General features: G+C 38.9%; 1 protein-coding gene across 1 annotated transcript; it reads left to right on the forward strand.

Annotated features, from left to right (window-relative positions):
* Positions 1–273: 273 nt before the first annotated feature.
* LOC121381882 lies at positions 274–22,378 on the forward strand. The gene is made up of 11 exons (XM_041511275.1): positions 274–352; positions 600–1,111; positions 4,304–4,418; positions 6,164–6,303; positions 9,847–9,895; positions 10,797–10,899; positions 12,933–13,011; positions 13,587–13,724; positions 17,882–18,021; positions 18,561–18,712; positions 20,574–22,378. Exons 2-11 carry the CDS (start codon positions 956–958, stop codon positions 20,966–20,968), a joined length of 1,467 nt encoding a protein of 488 aa, XP_041367209.1. The 5' UTR covers positions 274–352; positions 600–955; the 3' UTR covers positions 20,969–22,378.
* Positions 22,379–25,979: the final 3,601 nt, after the last annotated feature.

A 25,979-nucleotide genomic window follows, 5' to 3' on the forward strand; every position in this document is an offset into this window, starting at 1 on the left:
GCTTGCACTACACACTTTATACATGTATTGACAAATGCCAACTGCAATCCATGCATTTTACAAACTTGAGGGAATTATAGTATGACACTAAAAAATAGTTCTTTTATTTTGTTTGCAGTATGTTGACTGATAACTGATAACTTGGGCCCATATTTTTGAAGCTACCTTAGCACTACAAAATCGTACGCTATGACGTCACTATGGTGTGTGTGCTATAATGACGTCACTATGGTGTGTGCGCTATAATGACGTCATAGCCTACAACAATTTTACGATTTAATTTGTATTGCTAAGATAGCTTCGAAAATATGGGTCCAGGTTATCTGTTGTCAGTTAACATATTGTAAAAAAGGTGATGTAAACAACTGTTTTTAAGTGTTATACTATAGTTCCCTTGCGTTAGTAAAATGCATGGATTGCAGTGGACGTGTGTTAGTTTTAATGTATAATGTCTGCAGTGTAAGTATAAAATACTTTTATTTTACAAAAGTTTCACTTCAGATAATCCCTTCACCTGCTGTATATTTACTTGTAATATAATAAACATGATATATCAAATAAATGGACTTACTTGTGATGTTACTTACACTGTTTTACAGGCCACCCTGACAAGACAAGCGAGGGTGATGTGGCCCATGCGTTCAAGGCTGGGTCTGGTGGATCAGTAAATCTGAATGGAAACTTTCGTGATAGATTATTAGAATCAAGACTATCCACACTGACTGGAGCAACAGACTCCAAACCTGACCGAATTGATCTGAGGGCAGACAGCAACGTCTACACTGTGTTAGATTCCTTGAATTCAGACTTCGAAAATCTCAGCTTTCTTAATGATTCATCCGATGTGGTGTTGGGGGAGAATAAGAATGGCACAAAATCTTCAGCAGGTTATACAGTTGGTGGCGACACGCATTCAGAATCCTCAAATGTTTATTCATTTGGTAGTACTGGTAACATGCATTTGGACAGTTTAGGTAAAACCGGTCTAAACGGTACGGTACTAGCAAACAGTACTTTGTTACGTTTCAGTCCATTGACAGTGAAATATGACACAGATTCAGGTTTTGGGAAAGAAAAGGAGACCGATGTTTCAGAGCAGGTGACTCAAGAGGTAAGTTTTTTTGTTTTAAAGGATAGGAATGTCTGCCTACCAACATTTTAGCACATTGATAAATAAGGTACTGCAGTAGACACCTCTAAACCACACCGACAGGACCAAATAAAAAGTCCTGTTTTAAAGGGTCTTTGCTTTAGAGAGGTTATGATCCGTACTGATATTTAAAACGGGACTGTAAAAAATGTTTTTGAGGAAATTCTGGTTATAAGGATCCAGTTTGAATGGTTTCACTGTACTAAATGTAATTCCCTATCATCAGTTACAAGACTTGGTCTAGAGCAGTCCATTAGAACAAGCAATGGTGCACGAATATACCAAAAAGGAGGGGGTACGTGTACCAATATTTCCAGGAGACCCTGGGGCAATTGTTGTCTGACACTTCGGTGTGTGGAGGCGGGATGTAGCCCAGTGGTAAAGTGCTCGCTTGATGCGCAGTCTGTTTCGGATCCCTGTCGGTGGGTTATTTATCGTTCTAGCCAGTGCACCACGACTGGTATATCAAAGGTTGTGGTATGTGCTATCCTTTCTGTGGGATGGTGCATATAAAACATCCCTTGTTACTAATGGAAAAATGTAGCACGTTTCTTCTTTAAGACCATGTGTCAGAATTACCAAACGTTTCACATCCAATAGCTGAAGATTAATAAATTAATGTGGTTTGTTTTGTTTAACAACATCACTAAACTTTAAAGTTTGGTGTGTGTGTGTGTTTGGGCGGGTTCTCCCCGAAAGTTGGGAACATTAAATGTTCTGAAATGCTTCTCCATGACTCGTTGAGGTCCTTGCAAAGCTTACACTTTATTAAAGCAGATATTAAAAATTACCTGTATAGAGCTTAAAAAAGTGAGGAAGCACATGACTCATGTCCTCCTGATTCTAGTTCCAGTGCTAGGAAATAAGTCATTGGGTCCACCAAGGTAAATGAATATGCTATATCTCTGAGCTACATCCATCCTTTGTTGAGGTAGTCAAGTATTAAAGTTACATTCTCTAGTTAGCATATTATAACATCATTTACAAATATGAAATACAAGCTCAAATGCACTTTTAAAATACTCGTGTTTGTTCGCTATGAACGGAGATTGTCAAAAGTATATGCTTGATTCGTCGTCTGTGCTACCATAGCTTGGCAAAGCACAAACGAAGGCCTGTTGTCAGTTTCAGTTTACACGTGCATTTGCCGATTTCAAATTGTAGGGTTTGTCTCAAAAAATTAAAAGAGAAATCTTGCGCTGTACGAAGAACGTTCAGTTGAAGATACGGTACTAGAGTCTTTCCTTAAAACCGGTTTGATCTTGACAACGTATTATCGACAATCGTACCTTCCTATTTCAGAATTAATATTTTATAAAGTGTTAGTAGAACTTTCAAAGTTTAGTTTGTATACCAGTAACACATTAATCATGTATATATTAAAAAAAAATATATATATACTAAAGTAGACCATGAACGTTTTCACTTCTTAATTTTACATGTTAAAATCGACAAATTCAAATAAATATTCTTTTGTTTGGAAGGGTAAAGTTAGGGGTGGGGGTGTTTAATGACATCAAAGTTAGAGCATATTTATTTAATAATCATCCGATGCCATACAATCGTAAATAAAATGTGTTGAGTGCGTCGTTAAATAAAAGATATCCTATCCTTCCTTCCATCTGCTGTTGGATGTCTAACATTTTGTAATTTTGACATTTAGAGAGGAATCGGGTGCATGTGCAGGGGGAGGGTATTGGAGATCGAAACCCTTACTTGCCCAAGTTTAAAAAAAATTGAAATGTATTTTCTGGGCCCCATATAAACTTTGCTCAAAACAGTCTACAACCCCAACCCTGCTGAAATCCCTGCACACGCGCCTTGTAAACCTGCTACATTTTTTTTTAGCAAGGGATCGTTTATATGTACCATCCCACAGACAGGATATCACATACCATGGTCTTTTATATACCTGCCGATGGGGATTGATCCTAGACTGACAGCGCATTTCCAAAAAACCCACCTTTTTAGGTCTAAGTAATGAATAAAAATAACATATAATCTTGAAAAATGTTACGTAAATCGAACACAGTACCCTCTTCCTCTACCCCTAAAGCGTTACGTAATTAGTAACACCCCCTTACATGTAACGCATATGCCAACAGCTGGCCACTGTCAAAATTTCAAGGCAAATCCCCCACCCACCGACCCCTGGAAAGGCGTTGTACCATACCTCTATGGATATAATTATGTTTTGGAGATATGAGACGACCCCTCAATCAAGACAGTTAAATTTGTTCAAAAATTGCGAAATCTCACGTGATCTCTTGTTGGGGAATTCCACACTTGTAATAAGCCAATGAAAACCGAGATCGCTAGGAGCCCATCAAAAGTATCCCACTTTCGAAATACTGCCTTTGTTTTTTACCTACATGTAGATAAGCCAGCGTAGTGAAACCAATGCGGAGCGCGGCGTCATATATGCACCAAACATAATTGGATTTTCTGTTCTATATGCTTAAATAATAAAAATATTCCAGGGAATGCCGCCTTAATTTCCAACATTGCTACTAAACTAAAACATTGATACTAAAACATAGGTCAGAAAATAATAATAGGTTGAATTCTTTTTACTTTTTTTTTTAAGAGTAACTATAAGAACTATAAATAAAATAAAAAAATATAATTTGTTGAACCTTTTATTGTAGAAACTAAGTAGAATTGTTGAAAATTGCATGATTAGGCTATGAAGTTAAGCAGGCTTTTTGTTTCCACAAAAACCAGGTTTTGAGTCCAAAGAACACATTTATGAGATGGAATCCCAACATATTGAGACTACATCATTTTTACAATTCTGTCAAAAACAAAGCAAACCAAAAAATTCCCAAATTTAATGCTTGATGATGATGTAGAGCACTAGGCTACATTTGTTAGTGTTCTTATTAATGTATACATATATTTTTCAATAAACAGGTTTTTTTTATAACAGTAAATATGTTTCTCTTTTCTGGCAGCTGAGTATATTCCCTGATGCAGACAGAACATGGGTTACCAACTGCCTGAGGATTGAAACGTTATCTCACCTTGACAGTGTCGTCGATTGTGTGTGCGAAATTCCCAGTGACAGTCGCCATAAGAACAGAAATACGACCGTTTTCAACAAATATGAGCTTTTAACAATGTGTGATTTTATTTTTTACATTTTTTTGGCAGACTGATATGGAAGTTGATTTGCCTTATACCCCAGAAAGACAGCCTCCAAATGAGATGACCATTGATGTGTCTACAACACCACGAGGCAAGCCTTATTGCATCGAAACATTTGATGGTAAAAATACATTTAATTTTGAAATAACGTTTGACAGAATTAAGTGACCATTTGCATTTTATTTTACTAGTAACTAAAGTAACAAAATGTTTTATGGACACTTTAAGAGTTGGGATGTTAGCAGAATAAATAGTACTCTTTGTGCAGAGTATGACAAATATTTTGAAAAGTCAGTAGCCACAGGGCTAGTGGGTTTGTAAAAACCACTAAACCACCAAGATAAAGCACTAGCCCAAATAACTGGATTTTTATATAATTTTTGTAACATTACACATTTACGAGTATAACAGTAAAATAAAACAAAAACTTATAGTTATATCATGTTGAAACTTTCAGTTTTTTGTCGTGTTGTACGTTTGGTTTTTTGTAAAGTGTGATCCATCGTCATTGTTCCATTTTCGCTTTTGCCCTCTCCCCGGGGAAAAATAATTGAGCAAACTCATGGTTGATATTTAAACCCACTATCAAAATAATTAAATTTAAATGAGGGTACGACATTGTGACACACGGTAATAGATGGTTCAGTGTATTCGATATTGGGTTATACATTTAGGGCCCTATTATTTATGTTGCCAGGAACGGTGATGTCAATTGCTCAAATACAGGGCATTACCCCCATGTCAGACCAATATCAAAAGAATATAACGGTGACATCTAATCTGTTGTTAATTGATGAGCAGAAAAGGTATCATCTTGTATTGGCAGCTGTGAGTGTGACGCATTATCAAAACTGCTACACGTAATAGGCCAAGCAGAGTCATTGCATGTGCGGTTACCATTAAAGTAAATTGTTCTCCTGATTGCCGAGAAACACATGTCAGCGAAGTGTTAAATTAGAAAACAATAGGTAAATAAAACAAACACTGAAATTCAAAGCATGACTGGGGTTTGCTTGATTGAGATTAACCTGTCGTCGCGATTGGTGATTTCCAAGTTCTCAGCCTAAAACATATGTGCGAGATTAACTACCACGTGACGTGTCCAACCAGTCAAAACACGCATGTCATTAGACTTATTTCCTGTGCCAGAAACTTGAAAGGGAAAAGTAAACAATGCATGCTGTAACTGTGGCGATGTAGAGATAGCATGTTACTGCAGTTTGCAGACCTAGTTCAAGTGGATTATTATTATATACTGATTGCGTTGTTGATATTATTCGATGACAAACGTCACAATCAAATTTATTAAACGAAAATTTCACCCGAGAGAAAAAGAAAAAAAACCGCGATAAAGAGGGGAATAGTGGTTTTGCATTTCTCACTAGCCCGAACTTAAAAATCAATTAGCCACGGGCGTCGGGCAAGCGGATTTGTCGAACTCTGCTTTGTGTATACTTATGAAAATGGAGACATTGTTATACGTCACCGTATTGTATCAGTTTATTGACCTTTATTGACGAATTACATACAGGACCCAGTCATTAAACACATAGATTGATTCACACTAATACATGTAGGTTTACTTTGGATTTGACATGGAGCTTACCCCATGAGTTGGCCGTAAGTTTATGGTTTGTCTGTCTGCCGGCCAGCCTGCATGTCTGTCGGTCTGTCATCTGTCTGACCAGATATCTTAGCTGCAAGTCATTTAATACACTAACCCATACATTTTCTGAAAAAGCTAATTTTCCATACTTCATAAATGGCGGCTTGTATCTTGGTCCATTGGAAAACCAGAATGATGCATATAGATGCGTATAGAACCTGTCATTAGATTTGAGATTTAAATTTTCTTTTTTTTGGTAGAGGTTTCCAGTCAATTTCAGTGCAATTATTGTGGAGCTTACAAAGAGTGTGAGGAAGTAACCCAATGCTGTGATGGACATGCCGTATGTCAAAAATGTATTGAACCAGAGGTCAAGGCCATTTTTGCCAGTGACAGCCAGGTTTGTTTTAAGCTTTGACTGTATATATATTCGATTGTATGCATATTGGTAGGTACTCTGACTGACCTTTGTTTCTGTATCATTGATTTGTTTATATTTTGAAAGGTTAAGTCATGACAGAGATCCTAGATTTTTATCCCTGCCTGTCCACCCATTGGTCTGTTTCTCGTTACAGCCAGTGCTCCACAACTGGTGTAACAAAGGCTGTGGTATGTACTATCCTGTCTGTGAGATGGCACATATAAAAGATCCCTTGTTGCTAATCGAAAAGAGTAGCCAATTAAGTGGCAACAGTGGGTTTCCTCTCTCAATATCTGTGTGGTCCTTAACCATATGTCTGATGCCATATAACCATAAATAAAATGTGTTGAGTGCATCATTAAATAAAACCCTTCCTTCCTTCACTGCCTATCATGTGGATAAAAGCAGACATCGAAATAAATGGAGAATGGTCATTCAGGTTACCAGGGCCCCAATCCACAAAGCAATATTACTGCTAAGATCACCTTAAGTACATTAGGTAGTTATGCATTTAAGATGATATTACTGCTAAGATCACCTTAAGTACATTAGGTAGTTATGCATTTAAGATGACATTAGAGCTAAGATCGCCTGAAGTACATTAGGTAGTTATGCATTTAAGATGACATTAGTGCTAAGATCACCTGAAGTACATTAGGTAGTTATGCATTTAAGATGATATTACTGCTAAGATCACCTTAAGTACATTAGGTAGTTATGCATTTAAGATGATATTAGTGCTAAGTTCACCTTACGTACATTAGGTAGTTATGCATTTAAGATGATATTAGTGCTAAGATCACCTTAAGTACATTAGGTAGTTATACATTTAAATTGATATTAGAGCTAAGATCGCTTCATGGAACGGGGCCCGGTATACTTCGTTTTCCACTCTCTTTTTTTCTGTTTTCTTAAACAAAAGAACCACAATTTAAATTTTAATCAGTTGTGCATTAATTATAAATTACACACTGATGAATCGGTAGAACAAGAAGTGATATGAATGAATAACAACGTATCAGCGTGTTTGTGAAGAGATTATAATGGGAACTGTAGACTTCATAAATGTGTAGTAAACTATATTTATTATTTCAACTTATTTTCATTCTATCGTACAATTAAAGTTCAAGCACACTGTCCTGGGCACACACCTCAGCTATCTAGGCTGTCTGTCCAGGATAGAGGGTTAGTTAGTGTTTAGTGAGAGAGAAAAGGGTGTAGTGGTCTAACACCTACCCATTGAGTCATTAAAACTTGCTCTGGGTGACAACAGTGTTCGAGATTAAAATTTGGGGGGCAGTATCCCAGTTGGATACTAACATTTCAAAATCTGGTATCCCACCTGAAAATTTAGTATCTCAATTAAAGAAAATTCATAAATAACATCCTAACAAACTTGGACGACACTGTTCTCATTCTCAGTCTATTGCTACGCCGCTATCACATTTCAAATTGTGGAATTTGCAATCAAACAGAATCATCGGCAAAAAGATTTGCTGCATATAATTTTGCATAATACTGACATAAATTAGTATTTAGTAGTAATCTATAAGTGTTCTAGACATTACTAATGATAAACCTACTTGTATCAGTTTTCTGCAGACATGAAATCAATATCTCAAAATAAAATTTGAAGGGCAGAAACATCCAACAAAAATAATAGTGACAAAGCAGTTCCAAGTCTATTGCTACACCAGTATTGCTTCAGTGTAGCATTAGACTGGGTACGAGTTGTGGAAATATTGTTACGGTGTCGAATTAGACTGGGTACGAGCTCAAAATACTGTTACTTAACTTTGCCAATAAATGAAAAGTTTCTTTGTTTCAAAGAAAAATAAAAACTCAGGATTAAAAAAAAAATCCAATATTATATGGTATTCCGGTGGGATACTGTGTTCTTGAAGTCTGGTATCCAAAATTAAAATGGGGTATCCCCGGGATATCGGGTAACCATTAATCTCGAACACTGGCGGCCCAGTGGGAGCTGGTACCGGGCTGCGAACCCAGTACCTACCAGCCTTATGTCCAATGTCTTAACCATGACACCACCAAGGCTGGTACTAACTATAGGTTACTAGAGCCAATTTTTTCGAAGCCATCTTAGCTACGATATATCATAAATCCATCGTAAGTGACTGCACCAAATGTCGTAGCATATTTTCAAAATTGTTGTAACTCCACAATATTGTAAATACATCATAGATCCTACGACAGGTTGTCGGAGACTAGAAACCAATATAGCGGCTTACTTCTTATTTCATTATGCAGTTGATGATAATGACGAAAATACAGCTCCGCAGTTTCGTAAACCGAGAGTTTTTTGGAATTTTCAGATTGCTTGTTTTATATGTCTTAAAAATATCTTTTTTAAAATAAAATAAAATGTTTTGAAAAAAAAAATATGGTTGAAAGTCTAGCATTTATTTTATTATGTCCTTACCGGTGCCCAGTATTATTATTCAATCTTACATTTTGTCAACCATCAATAGATAGCATTTTTACTTGTGCAGTGGTGTTCTCAAGAATGCCTTTGTTGTGCTTTTAAGACTGGTTAACGTCATTCAGATTGCAGACCTTTTAGCTGTACATTCAAATCCAGAATGTTTTTGAAGCTCAAATAATTGTGGATTATGTTCAAGTGGATTATGTCATTTTGATGCATTATGGGGAGTAACATTTGGAGTGTGTACTTAAAAGTCACAGACCCTAGTTTCAACTTGTAAAAATTAACACTAAGTTTGGTTAGGTAATCTACAAACCTGTAACACATTTGGATAAAATTACAACAGAATGAAACAAGAGTCTGTGATGCTGAAACGCTGAAATACCCTTAAAAATAGACTAAAACTCAACTGCAAAACTGTTACTTCTCAGACACATGTGCGTTTTAAAAAATATGAACGATGCATTTTGTGACATTGTTAACACCAGAATGACCAGAAACACTTTGGATGTATGTAAAGGATAATCTAAACAATAAAATCTAAGTAAACTATGATTCCATTATCAAAAATGGTACTAGTAGTGAAAAATATGCTATTGTGTTTACATCATCAGCTATTGGATGTCAAACTTTGGTAATTCTGACTCGTAGTCATCAGAGAAAACCCGCAACATTTTTCCTAATGCAGCGAGGAATCTTTTTACATGCACTTTCCCACAGACAGGAAAACACATACCATGGCCTTTGACCAGTTGTGGTGCACTGGTTGGAATGAGAAAAAACCCAGTCAGTTGAATGGATCCACCGAGGTCGGTCAATCCTGCGACGTAAGCACCTCGAGCAAGCACTCAACCCACTGAGCTAAATCCCGCCCTGCCTTAGTGTTTAAAAACTAGGGTCTGTCTAGAGTTTTAAGGGCCGAATTTACGACGCCTGTTTTTCTTAAACACAGATGTCTAAGCATTGCTATCACATGTAATTACGCATGTGTAAGTCTAAAACAGGCTTTGTAAATTCGGCCCCAAAAGTTTTCTAAAACAAGGAGCCTGATGTACTTTCCTCTTTTTCTTTCATTCCAGGTTCATATCAATTGTCCCATTAATCTGTGCGAGAGTGAGATTCCTATTGGTAAGCATGTTCACTGTATTCATTATATATAATGATTACTAAATCAATGTTCTTTAGGGATGTCATTAAACAAAACAAACTCTAACTTCATTGCTGGGTAACCGGCCTCGGTGGCGTAGTGGTTGGGCCATCGGTCTACAGGCTGGTAGGTACTGGGTTCGGATCCCAGTCGAGGCATGGGATTTTTAATCCAGATACCGACTCCAAACCCTGAGTGAGTGTTCCGCAAGGCTCAATGGGTAGGTGTAAACCACTTGCACCGACCAGTAATCCATAACTGGTTCAACAAAGGCCATGGTTTGTGCTATCCTGCCTGTGGGAAGCGCAAATAAAAGATCCCTTGCTGCTAATCGGAAAGAGTAGCCCATGTAGTGGCGACAGCGGGTTTCCTCTCAAAATCTGTGTGGTCCTTAACCATATGTCTGACGCCATATAACCGTAAATAAAATGTGTTGAGTGCGTCGTTAAATAAAACACTTCTTTCTTTCATTGCTGGGTAGGATGTAGCCCAGTTGTAAAGTGCTAGTTTGATGCACAGTCGGTCTAGGATTGATTCCCATCATTTGGCCCATTGGGCTGTTTCTCATTCCAGCCAGTGAACCATGACTGGTATATTATAGGCCATGATATGTGCTATCCTGTCTGTGGGATGGTGCATATAAAAGATCCCTTGCCACTGATGGAAAAATGTAGCAGGTTTTCTCTGATGACTACGAATCGTAATTACCAAATGTTTGACATCCAATAGCCAATGATTAATAAATCAATGTGCTCTTAGATTAGTGGTGTCATTAAACAAACAAACTTACATGTACAACTCTTTTCTTTTTTTTCTTTCTTTTCTTTTTTTTGATGCTATATAATATGGTGATTTTAGTTTGAATCTTGTTTTTAATTTTAGGTGAAGCAAAGAAGATTCTCCCGTCCATGGTGATAGACTTGGTCCAGGATAAAATGGATAAATATTGCCTAGAAAGTATCAACAACATGCCAAACATGTTCAAGTATGTATCATTCTATCATACAACCCAGACTGTCTTGCATTTAGTTTTATTACGCAAAGATACTTTCAACGATGAAACACAGATCACTTGAGAATGTTGTCAAGAATAAAGTTTTAAAAACGTTTGTTTTTGTGTAACGACACCATTAGAGCACATTGATTTGTTAATCATTGGCTATTGGATGTCAAACATTTGGTAATTTCAACATATAGTCTTATAGAGGAAACCCGCTACATTTTGCCATTAATAGTAAGGGCTCTTATATATGCACCATCCCACAGACAGGATAGCACATATTACGGCTTTTTGTAAACCAGTCCTGATGCACTGGTTGGGACGAGTAATAGCCCCACAGACAGGGATCGATCTCAGACTGACCACGCATCAAGTGAGCATTTTACCAATGGGCTGCATCCCACCCTGTGAAGACTGAAGTTTCATTCTCAAATTTCCTGATACGTGTTAACCTTCGGAGTGGCAGGAACTAAAGTAGAGCATTCGTCTACGGTGTTTTGTTTGCAGGTTCCAAGCCCTCGGTTGACCCTTTCATTCTCTAACTGGTGTTTTTCTCATTTCATCCAGTGCCTCACAAGTGGGTTATCTAAGGACATGGTATACATGGTGTCCTGTCTGTGGGTAAATGCATATAAAAGATCCCTTGCTGTTTGACATCTAATAGCTGTTGATTAATAAATGAATGTGCTCTAGTGATGTAGTTGAACAAAAGAAACTTTAACTTTATCCTTCTGGATGATCAGGGCCCTGTTCAGCTAAAGAATCTTAGTGACTTACGATAAGTTTTACGCTGCCACATGTAAACTTCACTGTAGCCGTTCCACAAAGCAACCTTATGGTAGTCTAAGTGCCCCTTTAATGACTGAAATCTTGTTTGCGAAGAAATACGACTTACCAGAAGTTAATTAATAAATTAATTACCGACTATTTTGAACATCTTGGATATATTCACTGGTATCGGACATCCATGAAGTAACTTTATCAGTTTATTTGCTAAGTGATATGCTTAAGACATGAGGGTTATCTCCCATATTTTTGTGTGAATGTTTTTCATCGAACGTTGAGTTTCATAATATCAGGGCTAGCTCTGGGTGAGCAAAACAATTTGCCAAATTGTCTATTAAACTTAAAAAATTGCAGAAATTGTCAGTTATTTTCTAAAATATGTCGGTGAGTGCCAGAGCTAGCCCTGAAAAGGTCGGCCTGTCTGGTGTATATTAGATCCATTTTAACACTAAGAGTTAGTATCCTTCTTGACAAATGTTCAAATCATCATCTAACTGCCTCATACCAATTGTAAATATTTACCATCATTTACAATGACAGTAAGCTAAGCCATGTGGAATGGGCTGGCGATCGTAGAAAAACAAATTAAGGTCAGTATGGTAGGTATTTACGGTGATAGTAGTGCCAAGATCGCTTCGGGGAACAGGTTCCTCGACAACTATTTTTTACTTATTTTGATGCTATTTGGGCGTTGTTGTCTTTTTAATTTTTGCTTCAGCCAGTGCACCACGACTGGTATATCAAAGGCAGTGGTATGTGCTATCCTGTCTGTGGGATGGTGCATATAAAAGGTCCCTTGCTGCTAATTGAAAAGAGTAGCGCATGAAGTGGTGACAGCGGGTTTCCTCCCTCAATATCTGTGTGGTCCTTAACCATATGTCTGACGCCATATAACTGTCAATAAAATGTGTTGAGTGCGTCGTTAAATAAACCATATCCTTCCTTCCTTCTTTTTAATTTAAAGTGTTATAGCCATGTGTTCATCCTTGTTATATGATGACCAGAAATCCATTGGATTTTTAGATATTTATATTTTATTAGCAAGAAATGTAAGAACTACGTAATGTTAACAATAAAAAGGCTATAGTAGCCAAAACTCTGTTACTATGACCATAAACTCAAGCTTATCACTTTAAAGCTAGATATTTAAATAATTTAACAAGGAATAGGCAGCTAGAAGTTTGCTTTTGGTTTTACAGGTATAGAGTATTTTTAATGTCCATACCTTTCAGGTGTCCAGATTGTGGAGTGCCTGTTGAGATGGCTCCTGGGAATAAAGAATTCCAGTGTCAAAATGAAGATTGCATGATGGTACTTTTAATTAGTATAAACCAAACATCATACATATACATATGGATCTGTTTCTCATTACAGTTGTAAAACATTACACACTGTACAGTCTGTTTGTATCAAAATTAAGGCAAATGGCAACCAGAGGGGGCTATATAGGTTTCATCTCCGTCCTTCCATCTGTCTGTCCATATGTCCCACATATATATTTCTGGACATTTCTTTCCACAATGCCTTGAAATGTTGAGCTAAAATTGTTACAGATCAAGTTTGACTTTTATAGAGTTATTGCCCTTGAACGTAGGAGATATGAATATTAGTTTTCCATAAGTTTTTTCCCCAATGCCTCTAGATACTGAGCTGAAATTTTTTATGTAGCTTTATCATATATATTGTTACAGATTATGGCCCTTGAATTTAAATGATACGAAAATTTGTTGGGCCCCGGTAGAGAACATATATTGCTTTAGCAGTACTCTTGGAATGTAGCATTTTAAAATAAATTACATTGTGTAATTAGTAAAAGGTTTCTCAACAAATTACTCTTGCATTATAGAGCTTTTAAAAATCTCCTCTCTTTTTTTATTTAAATTTAGACATGTTGCTGCTACTGCAAGAAGCCATGGAATGATAGAGACTACTCCAGCTGCAGCCCGGTGCTTTTGGCAGCAGACGACATTGCTGGTATGGAACAGTTGCCACAACACTGGGACCCAATGCCAGATAAGGACACGGTTAGTTAACACACTCAGAATTTATCTCAGTTTCCAACCACCAATGTTAAAATTTCCAGATTTTTTACAACCGACTTTCATCCCTTACTTTTAATAACTTGGTTAAATACATTAGTGGGGCAGGATGTGGCATAGTGGTAAAGCATTTGCCTGATGCTCGGTCGGTCTAGGATTGATTCCCGTCGACGGGCCCATTAGGCTATTTTTCATTCCAGCCAGTGCACCACAACTGGTATATCAAAGGCCGTCTGTGGGATGGTGCATATCCTGGGCTTCTAATGGAAAAATGTAGCGGGTTTCCTCTCTAAGACTGTATGTCAGAATTACCATATGTTTGACATCCACTAAAAGATGATTAATAAATCAGTGTGCTCTAGTGGTGTTGTTGCACAAAACACTTTTTAAATACATTAGGATATACACCTGAACAGGTATCTGATGAAAGCATATCTCAACACATAATAGTGTACGTTTCTCCAATTAGAGTCCTGTTACCTTTCAAAACGATTATAATGACTCAGCAATAGGTAGGCGGGTACCAGCCTCTTACATTTTACTGGGGGTGGTCATTGGGTTAAGAACAGTTTAGAAAATACTCACCTAGACCAAATGTCAATTAATATACAGTCAAACCTGCCTTCGCGGCCACCTCCTCCATATGGCGGCCACCTGTCCATGGCGGCCACCCTGAGGCCCCCCCCCCAATGCATTTTACTATATATTTTACCTCTATATGGTAACGCGGCCACACTTTTGTCATAAAAAAGCGAAAATGAACCTGCTATCGCGTCCACAATTGTTTTTTAGTGCAAGTTATAAAGAAATGTCGGCAATCGAAAAAAAAAACCCGTAAGATATTTTTGTTGATATAACCAATTGGCTTGATAAACAGCGGTCCTTTAAAGGTCGTTGGTCGCTTAGCTGTGTTCGTTAATTAACAAGTGTTTTTAATCTGGATTAACGGTGCGATGTACTAGTCATTGGCGGTGGTCATTAAACGCAGTTGATAAGAGGGTATCTAGCCTAAAACAACTGGAGTTAAACGTGTCAACTCTAGAAGGAATTAAATACTGCTGCAGTTTTATTTCTGATATTTATTTTCAAAATGCCACCTAAACGTTGGAACAGAGAGTAGAGGTCATTAAAAAATCAGAGAAAGACAAATTGAGTGCTAGAAAAATTGCTGAACATTTCGGGGTGGGTAGAACTCAGATTGATGGCATTTTAAAGAGAAAAGCGGAGGTGTTGGCAGATTATGATAACAACCAGCCCTCTGACAGAAAAAGGCCGAGAAAACTTACAGGCAATGAGGATATTAACATGTTGGTTTGGAAATGGTTCCAAGATGCCACTGCTCGTAGAATAAATGTCAGCGGTCCACTGATTAAGGCGAAGGCGTGTGATGGTACATGCTCTTAATTTCTTTTCGCCTGTGGCGATATTAATTGTTTTAGAAGGCCGTGTGCAGTTCCAAATGCACTTAGCCCAGATGGGCAATTTGTTACGTAATACCTTCGTGCGACCGTGCATTCCAATATGAAAATGAGAGAAAAAATACCGCTTGGTCGCTGTGGAAATTCACATGATAAGATTCAGTACCGCCTTGTACCCCCAGGCGATATTCGCTGTCTGTCAGATTTTTGAATAAATAGATAGGATTTTAGAGATATCGAGGAGAAACATTTGGAAGTATCCAGGGGAACGGACGTCGTCCACTGAACGATCTATATTAGTTCAGACGGGACTTTGGTAAATATATATTTTCTGCTCTGTGTATAACCTTGATGTAATTGATGTGACTTTAAATATTTTAATACTGTATTATACCAATATTATTTAGACGGTGCTGCCGGTCATCTGACGCAGTAATCTGTAGGCTCATTGTCCTAAATAATTATAAAAAGCTTAACCAGTCATCCTAGAGGACCTAGGTAAACTAGGTTATTGTCTTTATTGTGATAGGTACCAGTATTAATTCTGTATTACAAGGTTATTGAACGAGTAGTAAGGGTTAATTAAAAATTAACCAGTTAGGAATAGAGTTGTAATTCCTTTATTAATTAAGTTCTCCTGGCAGCGTTTTTCAATTATCACACATGTGGGTGTTGTGTCATGGTGAAGTGATTAGCATATTGTGGAAACTAGACACCTAGAGATTAACTAATTAAGTGATCAGTTCTGGGTTGTTATTATTTGTTGTTGTTAATTAACTACTGCGGCAGTACATTTGTCAGCGTAGGTTAATACAGATTCCAAAGTGTATTGTGTTTTTGTTGTGTTTTCTAGTGAACTAAATGTGCTATAATAATATATACTTTATATAAGATCTTATCTCTGATCATACCTAGACGAGCCAGCGGGTATAACCGCCCGTTACAGAGAGATCTAATAGATATACAGTTAGGAGAGATATTTGGACAATCGTGTTTCATTCAGTTACGGGTATTATAGGATCCCCGTGACAAGGCGTTAAAATTTGCCGAAGATATGGGAATAGCGAGTTTCAAAGCGTCAAATGGATGGCTGGATTCATTCAGGCATAGGCACAACATCGTCGCAGGTACACTAAGTGGGGAGCGAGGTGACGTAAGTGATACTGCAGTTGAGGACTGGAAGTCAAAGTTGCCAGTGGTGTGTGACGGGTATGCTCCTAAGGACATTTTCAATATGGACGAGACCGGTCTGTTTTACAGGGATACAACAAAGGCAACCCTTAAAGTGAAAGGTGATGAATGTGCTGGCGGTAAGTGGTCTAAGGAGAGACTGACCGTGGCATTATGTGCAAGTATGACCGGAGAAAAATGTGTTCCTCTAGTCATAGGAAAGTGCAAGAAACCACGCTGTTTTAAAAACATAACACCAGAATCTCTACCAGTAACATACACCAACAACAAGAAAACACCGGATTGTTTGAGTGGTGGCTGCAGAGATTTAACCGCAAGATGAGACGACATGGAAGAAAAGTGTTACTGTTTGTCGATAACGCCCCTTCTCACCCTGCAACTCAACTCAGTAATGTGAAATTAGTATTTCTGCCAGCGAATACCACTTCCAAATTGCAACCGATGGACCAAGGCATCATACAAACAATGAAGCTCAAATACCGGAAAAGACAACTACAGCACGTGATCTCTGCCATGGAAAAGGATACAAGCAAGTGTGGTTCACAGCTTCTGAAAGAAATCAACATTCTGCAGACCATCTACTGGATCCACAATGCATGGAAACACGTGGAAGCATCCGCCATCCAGAAGTGCTTCGCAAAATGTGGGTTCAAAGATTCTGAAGTAGCTATTAGTGCAGCCAGTGATGTCGACACTGACGATGACGACGACTTGCCTCTAGTTATATTGGCCAAGTCAAAGCAGCTGTTCAACTGTACATTTCAAGAGTTGGCTGACTCAGATGCCGGCGTTCCAACCTGTGAGGAAGGATCTTTGAACTGGACCAGACCAACTTCGGAACTTCTGAAGAACTTCGGAGCCATCCCAGTCATCAGAAGATGTTAGCAGTGACGAAGAAAGTGTGGATACTACCACCGTGTGTTCTCTGTCAGAGGCCGAACAATATGTTCGAAAGTTAAAAGAATTTGGACTCTTCCACGGTAAATGTGATATCATAACTTCTGTGATGGAACTTCAGGAAAGTGTGTCAAACATGCGAGTTGAAAATACGTGCAAACAAAGCAAGATACGTGACTTCTTTAGCAAGTGAACATTAAAGGATAATCAGTGACTTTAATGCACAGAACAGTGCTCCATTATTCTGTTGTTTGTTAAATATTCTCTTTTTCACTTAATAAAATTTCATATAGATGATAATTTTTTGTCTTGTTTTTAATTACGTTCTTGCACATGTATATGCCTCCTTAATAGTTCTATTGCAACATACGTGTAATTGTTTTAAAAAATTCGGACTTATATATGACCTGCATACAGCGGCCACCTCTCTATGGCGGCCACTTTTGTCATGTCCCATGAGTGGCCACCATAGACAGGTTCGACTGTATATATTTTTTTACACACAATAATAATTAATTCCTGTTAAAACAGTGCACTGAAATTTGTTAAACTGTTCTTTCATTCATATTGCTTAATTTTAAAAAAGCAACCAGATTTTTGTTTTCTTTATATTATTGATTCCACGTAATGTTACAGGATTTCATCAGAGTAAAGTTACAGCCGGGATCGGAAGAATACAAAACCGTGATAGATAGCTTCCGTCACACGATGCGAGGCAGACTGGTGAAGTCGATCAGACGAATACAGAACCCACGACTGTGGCAAAAATATTTACTGTAAGTGTGAGAAATTGCAGATCATTCTTCATTACACGATGTCATTTGTGACTGTTTTCAGTACTCCGTTACACAGCTGCAGTCAGGGAAAATCCATCACAAATTACATTTATTTACTATTCTAGGGTCGTTTTTCCTTGTAGTCAAAAAACAATTTCAATGCAGGATTTTCAATAAATGTTTTAAAAATTGAAATAGCCTTCTTAATAAAAACATGTACTAGTATCTCATGATATTTAACTACAACTAAGTAAAATATATTTTGTCTGGTATTAACTTTGCTTGTTATAAAGTTAACTTTTAAGATAACATTGCATGTTAGTGTTACTAAACAAACAACATATTTTGTCTGATGCAGTGCATGTGTTGTAGTGTTACTAAACAAACAACATATTTTGTCTGATGCAGTGCAAGTGTTGTAGTGTTACTAAACAAACAATATATTTTGTCTGATGCAGTGCATGTGTTGTAGTGTTACTAAACAAACATTCCTTTCTTTGATTACTTTAATGACTGCAAAAAGCAATTTTTTCCCGCAGAACCCGGAAGCACATGTTGGATGATTTCGGAGCACAGAAACTCAACGAACAGCTCCTGTTCCATGGCTCAAACGCCGAGACTGTGAACGCTATCTGTAAGGAGGGATTTGATTGGAGGCTGTGTGGCCGGCATGGCACAATGTTTGGGAAAGGTACCAACTTACTGAACTTAAAACTTATTCACCAATGAACTGAAGTATAAAGATTTTTATTACCATTTTACCAAGATTGTAATAATTATTCTTATTATAAAGTTGCATCTTACTGCAGTGAAACTGCTCAAAAGTTGGCCCTCAGTAAACCAAAATTCCCTAAATAAAATTAAAAAACAAATGATTTTGCCAAGAGACATGGCTGTCCCTGACAGCCCTATCTGGCCACAGGTGGTCAGTTCAGTTCAACTTTATTTTCGTACTTATATCCAATTAAGGTTCAAGCATGCTGTCCTGGGCACATACCTCAGCTATCTGGTCTGTCTGTCCAGTTCAGTGGGTTAGTTGTTAGTGGTTAGTGAGAGAAAAAGAGTGTGTAGTGGTCTTACTAACCCATTGAGTCGTTAAAACTCGCTCTGGGTGGGAGCCGGTACCGAGCTGTGAACCCAGTACCTACCAGCCTTATGTCAGATGGCTTAACCACGACACCACTGAGGTTGGTAGATAGTCAACTTGCCAGTTTTTATGGATTCTTTGATTTCATAACCTTTGATTGCACAGAAATATAGTTGTACTGAGCCTGTCTCTATTCTCTATTGGCATGCAAGCACAGTACAATTTCAACATTCCAGAGTTATGTGTGGGATCAGTTAATTCCTAGTTATTTATCATAAATACTCGTGAAAATAGCTCAGTATGGCACTTTCTAGTTATTTATCATAAATGCATGTGAAAATAGCTCAGTATGGCACTTTCTAGTTATTTATCATAAATGCATGTGAAAATAGCTCAGTATGGCACTTTCTAGTTATTTATCATAAATACTCGTGAAAATAGCTCAGTATGGCACTTTCTAGTTATTTATCATAAATGCATGTGAAAATAGCTCAGTATGGCACTTTCTAGTTATTTATCATAAATGCATGTGAAAATAGCTCAGTATGGCACTTTCTAGTTATTTATCATAAATACTCGTGAAAATAGCTCAGTATGGCACTTTCTAGTTATTTATCATAAATGCATGTGAAAATAGCTCAGTATGGCACTTTCTAGTTATTTATCATAAATGCATGTGAAAATAGCTCAGTATGGCACTTTCTAGTTATTTATCATAAATGCATGTGAAAATAGCTCAGTATGGCACTTTCTAGTTATTTATCATAAATACTCGTGAAAATAGCTCAGTATGGCACTTTCTAGTTATTTATCATAAATGCATGTGAAAATAGCTCAGTATGGCACTTTCTAGTTATTTATCATAAATACTCGTGAAAATAGCTCAGTATGGCACTTTCTAGTTATTTATTATAAATGCGTGTGAAAATAGCTCAGTATGGCCCTTTCTAGTTATTTATCATAAATGTGCGTGAAAATAGCTCAATATGGCACTTTCTAGTTATTTATCATAAATGCGTGTGAAAATAGCTCAATATGGCACTTTCTAGTTATTTATCATAAATACTCGTGAAAATAGCTCAGTATGGCACTTTCTAGTTATTTATCATAAATACATGTGAAAATAGCTCAGTATGGCACTTTCTAGTTATTTATCATAAATACACGTGAAAATAGCTCAGTATGGCACTTTCTAGTTATTTATCATAAATACATGTGAAAATAGCTCAGTATGGCACTTGTATCTGTGATATAGCACCTAGTAAAATATGTCTATTGTGTAACCCTTCCTGCAATTTTTGCATGTTATTTTTATTTTGGAATATTCCTCATAATCCCCTAGCTTTTGCAGTAATTTTTCGGATCTGGATCGATTATAACCAATGATTTTTAAGTAAAATAAATGTTCTGAAAAACTTAATTGTGCTGAATTTCGTTTTCTTATTTGAATTTATTTTATTTTTAGGTACATATTTTGCTAAAGATGCCAGTTATTCTGATGGCTATTCTCACAGTGGTGATATGTCATTAAATTCCAAGGCCTTTCATCGAGGAGCAGCAATACTACAACATCCTACAACAACATTTTCACTTCCACCAACACCAGCACCACACCTGACAACAGTACAGCCATTTCCACGAACTGACAAGACGGGAAGGTCCAAGTTGATGCTGTGTGCCAAGGTTCTGTGTGGTCGTATGACGGCGGGAAACAAGCGTATGCTTCGGCCTCCACCGGATCCTGGTGACTTGAAGCAGAGACCGTTCAATTCTGCAGTCGATAACCCAATCAACCCATCCATGTTCGTAATATTTGAGAGTTCGCAGACTTATCCAGAATATGTTTTGGAATATTTATGATGAAGTGGTTCATGTCCTGTCTTTCTGTTCTAGCGCCATAATGGTAACTCAGTGGCACAGAAATAAATTGGGGCCATTGCATTGATCACCCTGACCCCCACCCCCCTCCTTCACCCAGCCCCACCTCCATCACTGGGCAGGCAGGATATAGCTTGGCAATAGAGCACATAACTCACCCTCACCCCCTCCTTCACCCAGCCTCATCTCCTTCATCACTGGGCAGGCAGGATATAGCTTGGCAATAGAGCACATAACTCACCCTCACCCCCTCCTTCACCCAGCCTCATCTCCTTCATCACTGGGCAGGCAGGATATAGCTTGGCAATAGAGCACATCTCACCCTCACCCCCTCCTTCACCCAGCCCCACCTCCTTCATCACTGGGCAGGCAGGATATAGCTTGGCAATAGATCACATAACTCACCATTGCATTGGTCACCTCCACCCCCACCCCCGCCTTCACCCAGCCTCATCTCCTTCATCACTGGGCAGGCAGGATATAGCTTGGCAATAGAGCACATAATTCACCATTGCATTGGTCACCTCCACCCCCAACCCCCGCCTTCACCCAGCCTCATCTCCTTCATCACTGGGCAGGCAGGATATAGCTTGGCAATAGAGCACATAACTCACCATTGCATTGGTCACCTCCACCCCGAACCCCCGCCTTCACCCAGCCTCATCTCCTTCATCACTGGGCAGGCAGGATATAGCTTGGCAATAGAGCACATAACTCACCATTGCATTGGTCATCCTCACCCCCCTCCTTCACCCAGCCTCATCTCCTTCATCACTGGGTAGACTGGATATAGCTTGGCAATAGAGCACATAACTCACCATTGCATTGGTCACCTCCACCCCCACCCCCACCCCCCTCCTTCACCCAGCCTCATCTCCTTCATCACTGGGCAGGCAGGATATAGCTTGGCAATAGAGCACATAACTCACCATTGTATTGGTCATCCTCACCCCCCTCCTTCACCCAGCCTCATCTCCTTCATCACTGGGTAGACTGGATATAGCTTGGCAATAGAGCACATAACTCACCATTGCATTGGTCACAGGCTGTGGTATGTGTTATCCTGTCTATGGGATGGTGCATATAAAAGACACCTTGCTACTAATAGATAAATCAATTTAAGAATTACAAATGATTAACATCCAATAGCCGATGATTAATAAATATCAATGTACTCTGGTGGTGGTGTTTAACAAAACAAACTTTTAACTTTTTTTTGTTTTTAGTCAAGTGTGCCTTGACACCACTAACAATCAACGTTTTATGATCTATGCCATTTTGTTTTAGTATTTACAAACCACTTTGAAAAGAATTCACATTAAATTGGTATTTTGTTGTTTTCATATTAAATAAATGTAAGTAATTTACAATATTAAAAATATATTTTCTGTATAAGAACGTTGTCCTTTGTTGTTATTTTAAATGTCAGATTGATTATGAACCAGGCAAAGTGGAAGCAAGTAGACATTTTCTTTTTGGGAGGGTGGCTGACTGACATTGAGGACGCAAAGTAAAGTTTCTAGGGGGTTCGGGGGTATGCCGTGTTGTCGCACCTCAACAAAAGTAACCAGATGTCTGGGCGTTTGTGGGCAGACAATCTCTTGTTGCGACGCGATCATTACTTGTCTGGTGGAAACGATGATTGCCGAGTTTCTCACCAGGTGGATTTGGACTCCCGGGTTTTTTATTCCCATTTGTTCTTTGCTCAAAAGAAAAATGGCGAGTGGAGACTGATTCTCAATCTCAAGCCGCTGAATGCATTCGTGGTCATTGCTCCATGAAAATGGAGACGGTGCAGTCGGTCCAGGCTTTACTCCAGGTTGGGGAGTGGGCGGCGTCGATCGACCTGAAAGACGCCTACCTGCATGTTCCGATTCATCGGGATTTTTGGAAGTTCCTGCGCTTCCTATTCGACGGCAAAGCTTACGAGTTTCGAGTGCTGCCGTTCGGATTGGCCACGAGTCCTCACGCCTTTACTCGTGTAGTCAAGGCTGTGGTAGGCCATGTGCATTTGTTGGGCATTCGCACGCACAACTACCTGGACGACTGGTTGATTCCAGCTTCGTCTCAGCAGGCATGCCTGACAGGCTTGAATCTGGTCATCGACATGATACTTCGCTTGGGATTTATTCCCAACTGGGTGAAGTCGGAGCTGGTGCCAGCTCACGTTTTCACGTATCTCGGAGTTGTCTTCAACCTTGTGGAGGCATCCGTTTGACCGACGGATGCACGCCTTCACAATTTCACGGCGCACTATGCACGGGTTGTTGAAACATCTCGAGTCGTTGGCTGCATTGAATGTGCAGTTCAGACGATTCAAGAGACCTCTCCAGTGGCATCTCTCACGTGTGTGGCATGGCCGCTTTTGGGATACGTTGATTCCAGTGGGGCCTTGGTTCGTGCAGACGATCCTAGAGTGTATGGTCGACAAGTGCTTGTCCCAGGTCATTCCCTTACACCCTCTTGCTCCGGAGTTGGTCCTGTTCACCGATGCTTCCCTAGAGGGCTACGATGCGCATCTTGGGGATCAACATCTGTCAGATGTGTGGAGTGCCTTCGAATGGAGCCTCCATATCAATCTGTTGGAGATGGAAGCTTGCCTCCAGTTTCGGAACATGATTCGACGGCAGCCACTCTTCGACTTTTGACTTGGAAGATGCTTTTCCTGGTCTCTCTTGCGGTTTGTTGCCGTATTAGTGAGATTCATGCTTTCATGCATGATTTGGTTGATTATAACCCTGATGGGTCGGTTACGTTGCGGACTGATCGCATCTTTGTGGCTAAGAACCAGGTGCCAGGAGAGGAGTTTCCTCCAGCAATCATTCAAAGGTTGTCTCGTACGTTGCCTTCTGATAATTCTGACAGTCTCCTTTGTCCGGTCAGGGCGTTAAAGTATTATCTGCATCGTACTACACATTTGTGGTGGGAAGAAGAGGCTGTTTATTGCTTACACTAAACAGCCGGGAGATATTACTAAGAATGCTTCGTCTCGATGGATTGCTGCAGCCATCAAGCTGGCGTATGAGACGGCAGGAGATCATGTTCTGCGGAACTTCTCAGTTCGGTCTCACGAGATTCGAGCGATCTCAGCTTCCCTGAATTTTCACGATTCCTTGGATATTATCAAGGTGATGAATGCAGGAGTGTGGAAGGGTCGACATACGTTCGACCGTTCCTATTTTCGTGACATGGCAGTTGGTTCCGATGGTACCAGACGTATCCAGTCGGTGATTGCTGGTCAGCAGGTTGTTTCCGTACGACGAGCCACGAGACGAGGGAGACCTCTATTCCGGTAGGCAGGGAGATAGTTAAGCCACCTTTTCAGGAAAGGGTGTGGTTACTATCTGGGGCAGTCTAGTGCTTTTCCTTTCACTTGTGAGATGGTTTTGCCTCACGCGGGGGGTGGAAGATGTTTTATCAATTCGGGTATTGATAATTAATAGTCACATAGTCACTTAGACTTTTATACCTCGTATGTCTTGGTTGTCTTACACCTTGTCATTACTTGAGACGATTCACGTTGGTCGAATGGGTAAGTCCTCGTGTTTTCTTACCTCCTCCCATTAATGTTGAATTCACGTGCTCTAACGGTGTTAAATCACGTCCGTTATAGCATAGTTGTTGTGCTAGTACAGTAAGTTGAATAAGACTATTAGAATTTTTTTCTTCTAATTTTCATTATTATTCATACTTACCTAGTACTAGCACAACAACGGTAACCTCCCACCCGCCCCTAGGAGGTCTTCCCTGGATTCGGTCATTACGGACTTTGAATCGAGGACGATGGTCTGCCCATGCGCGGATATGGATATACATCTGGCAAGGGAAGACAATTCTGCAATGGAGGAGATGACTCAGATTGTATAGCATAGTTGTTGTGCTAGTACTAGGTAAGTATGAATAATAATGAAAGGTTAGTTCAGGTATGGACCCAAGGAGAGTGGCGCTGAGGGGCGCGTGCCCAACCCACCCTTTTTTTCGCCAACGTCAAAGAAGATAATAAATAAAAGCATGTCCAAACACTTCTTACCATACCCCACTTTCACAAACCTCTTAGATTCACGCCTATTATTATTATTTTATTTATTTATTTGTTTATTTATTTTTTAGTTATCTGGTTAATATAGGCTAGGCTTGGAAATATTGGTATCACTTTACACTAACAGATTGATGGTTATAATGTCCAGATGGCTGACCTGGTAGCCATGTGTAATGGGATAGATGAAAGCAAGGAAATAGCCTAAAGTAATTAGGCCTACTTCTGTAACCACATGTCAGGGTATTATTTAATCACAAAAGGGAATCAGGAGTTAGGTGAATGGCATTTTAAAATCGATGTTACAATTAATTTTTAATTTAATTTCTTTTAAATTTAGTTTTCAAATAAAAGATGAAACACGACAATATATTGACGGGGGTGGGGGGGGGAGTGAGGGTGTTTAGACTAGATAGATATTGTAATAAAAGTTAACGCAATGAAGTTCCTGAAATAACTTGACTAAAACAAAAAGGAAAAACAAGCAGGGCATAGTAATGCAGGGTCTTCTCCAGTTAGCAGAAGGATCACTTTTAAATTAAAGGGACACACCCTAGTTGCGTTTATTTGTTAACCATTACGGCGTTGTTTTTCGCTATTAAACCCCATTTTTCACAAATAAAATTGCACTTTACTTACATTTTATTATTTAGAATACACATTTCCATTCACCTGAAGTGCTTTTTCGTAATCCTGATGTTTGTAAAACCACGAAATGCATTTTTTGCATTTTTTTTACAAAACGTGTTGTCGAGAAAAAACCGTTAAGCAAGCGAGGTCCAATCTATTTTTAGAGGGGATATTTCCATTTCAATGTCAAGATAGGTATATCACGTGACCGTTATCATTTTGGTTCGGTTTGTTTTCTCGTGCACGGTTCGCGCAATCAACATCCGATTTGTTGTTGTTCATTTGTGAGATTTTTCTTCACAGTTCGTGAACATTTTCAGTAACAAT

The sequence above is a fragment of the Gigantopelta aegis genome, chromosome 9, assembly GCF_016097555.1.
Source record: "Gigantopelta aegis isolate Gae_Host chromosome 9, Gae_host_genome, whole genome shotgun sequence".
In the NCBI taxonomy this organism is placed as follows: domain Eukaryota; kingdom Metazoa; phylum Mollusca; class Gastropoda; order Neomphalida; family Peltospiridae; genus Gigantopelta; species Gigantopelta aegis.

Excerpts from the sequence above, each read along its gene's own strand:
- LOC121381882 (XM_041511275.1), top strand. The coding sequence starts at position 956 with ATGCATTTGGACAGTTTAGGTAAAACCGGTCTAAACGGTACGGTACTA. Across the intron at positions 13,012-13,586 it reads AAAATGAAGATTGCATGATG|ACATGTTGCTGCTACTGCAA; the intron begins GTACTTTTAATT and ends ATTTAAATTTAG. Across the intron at positions 13,725-17,881 it reads CAATGCCAGATAAGGACACG|GATTTCATCAGAGTAAAGTT; the intron begins GTTAGTTAACAC and ends GTAATGTTACAG.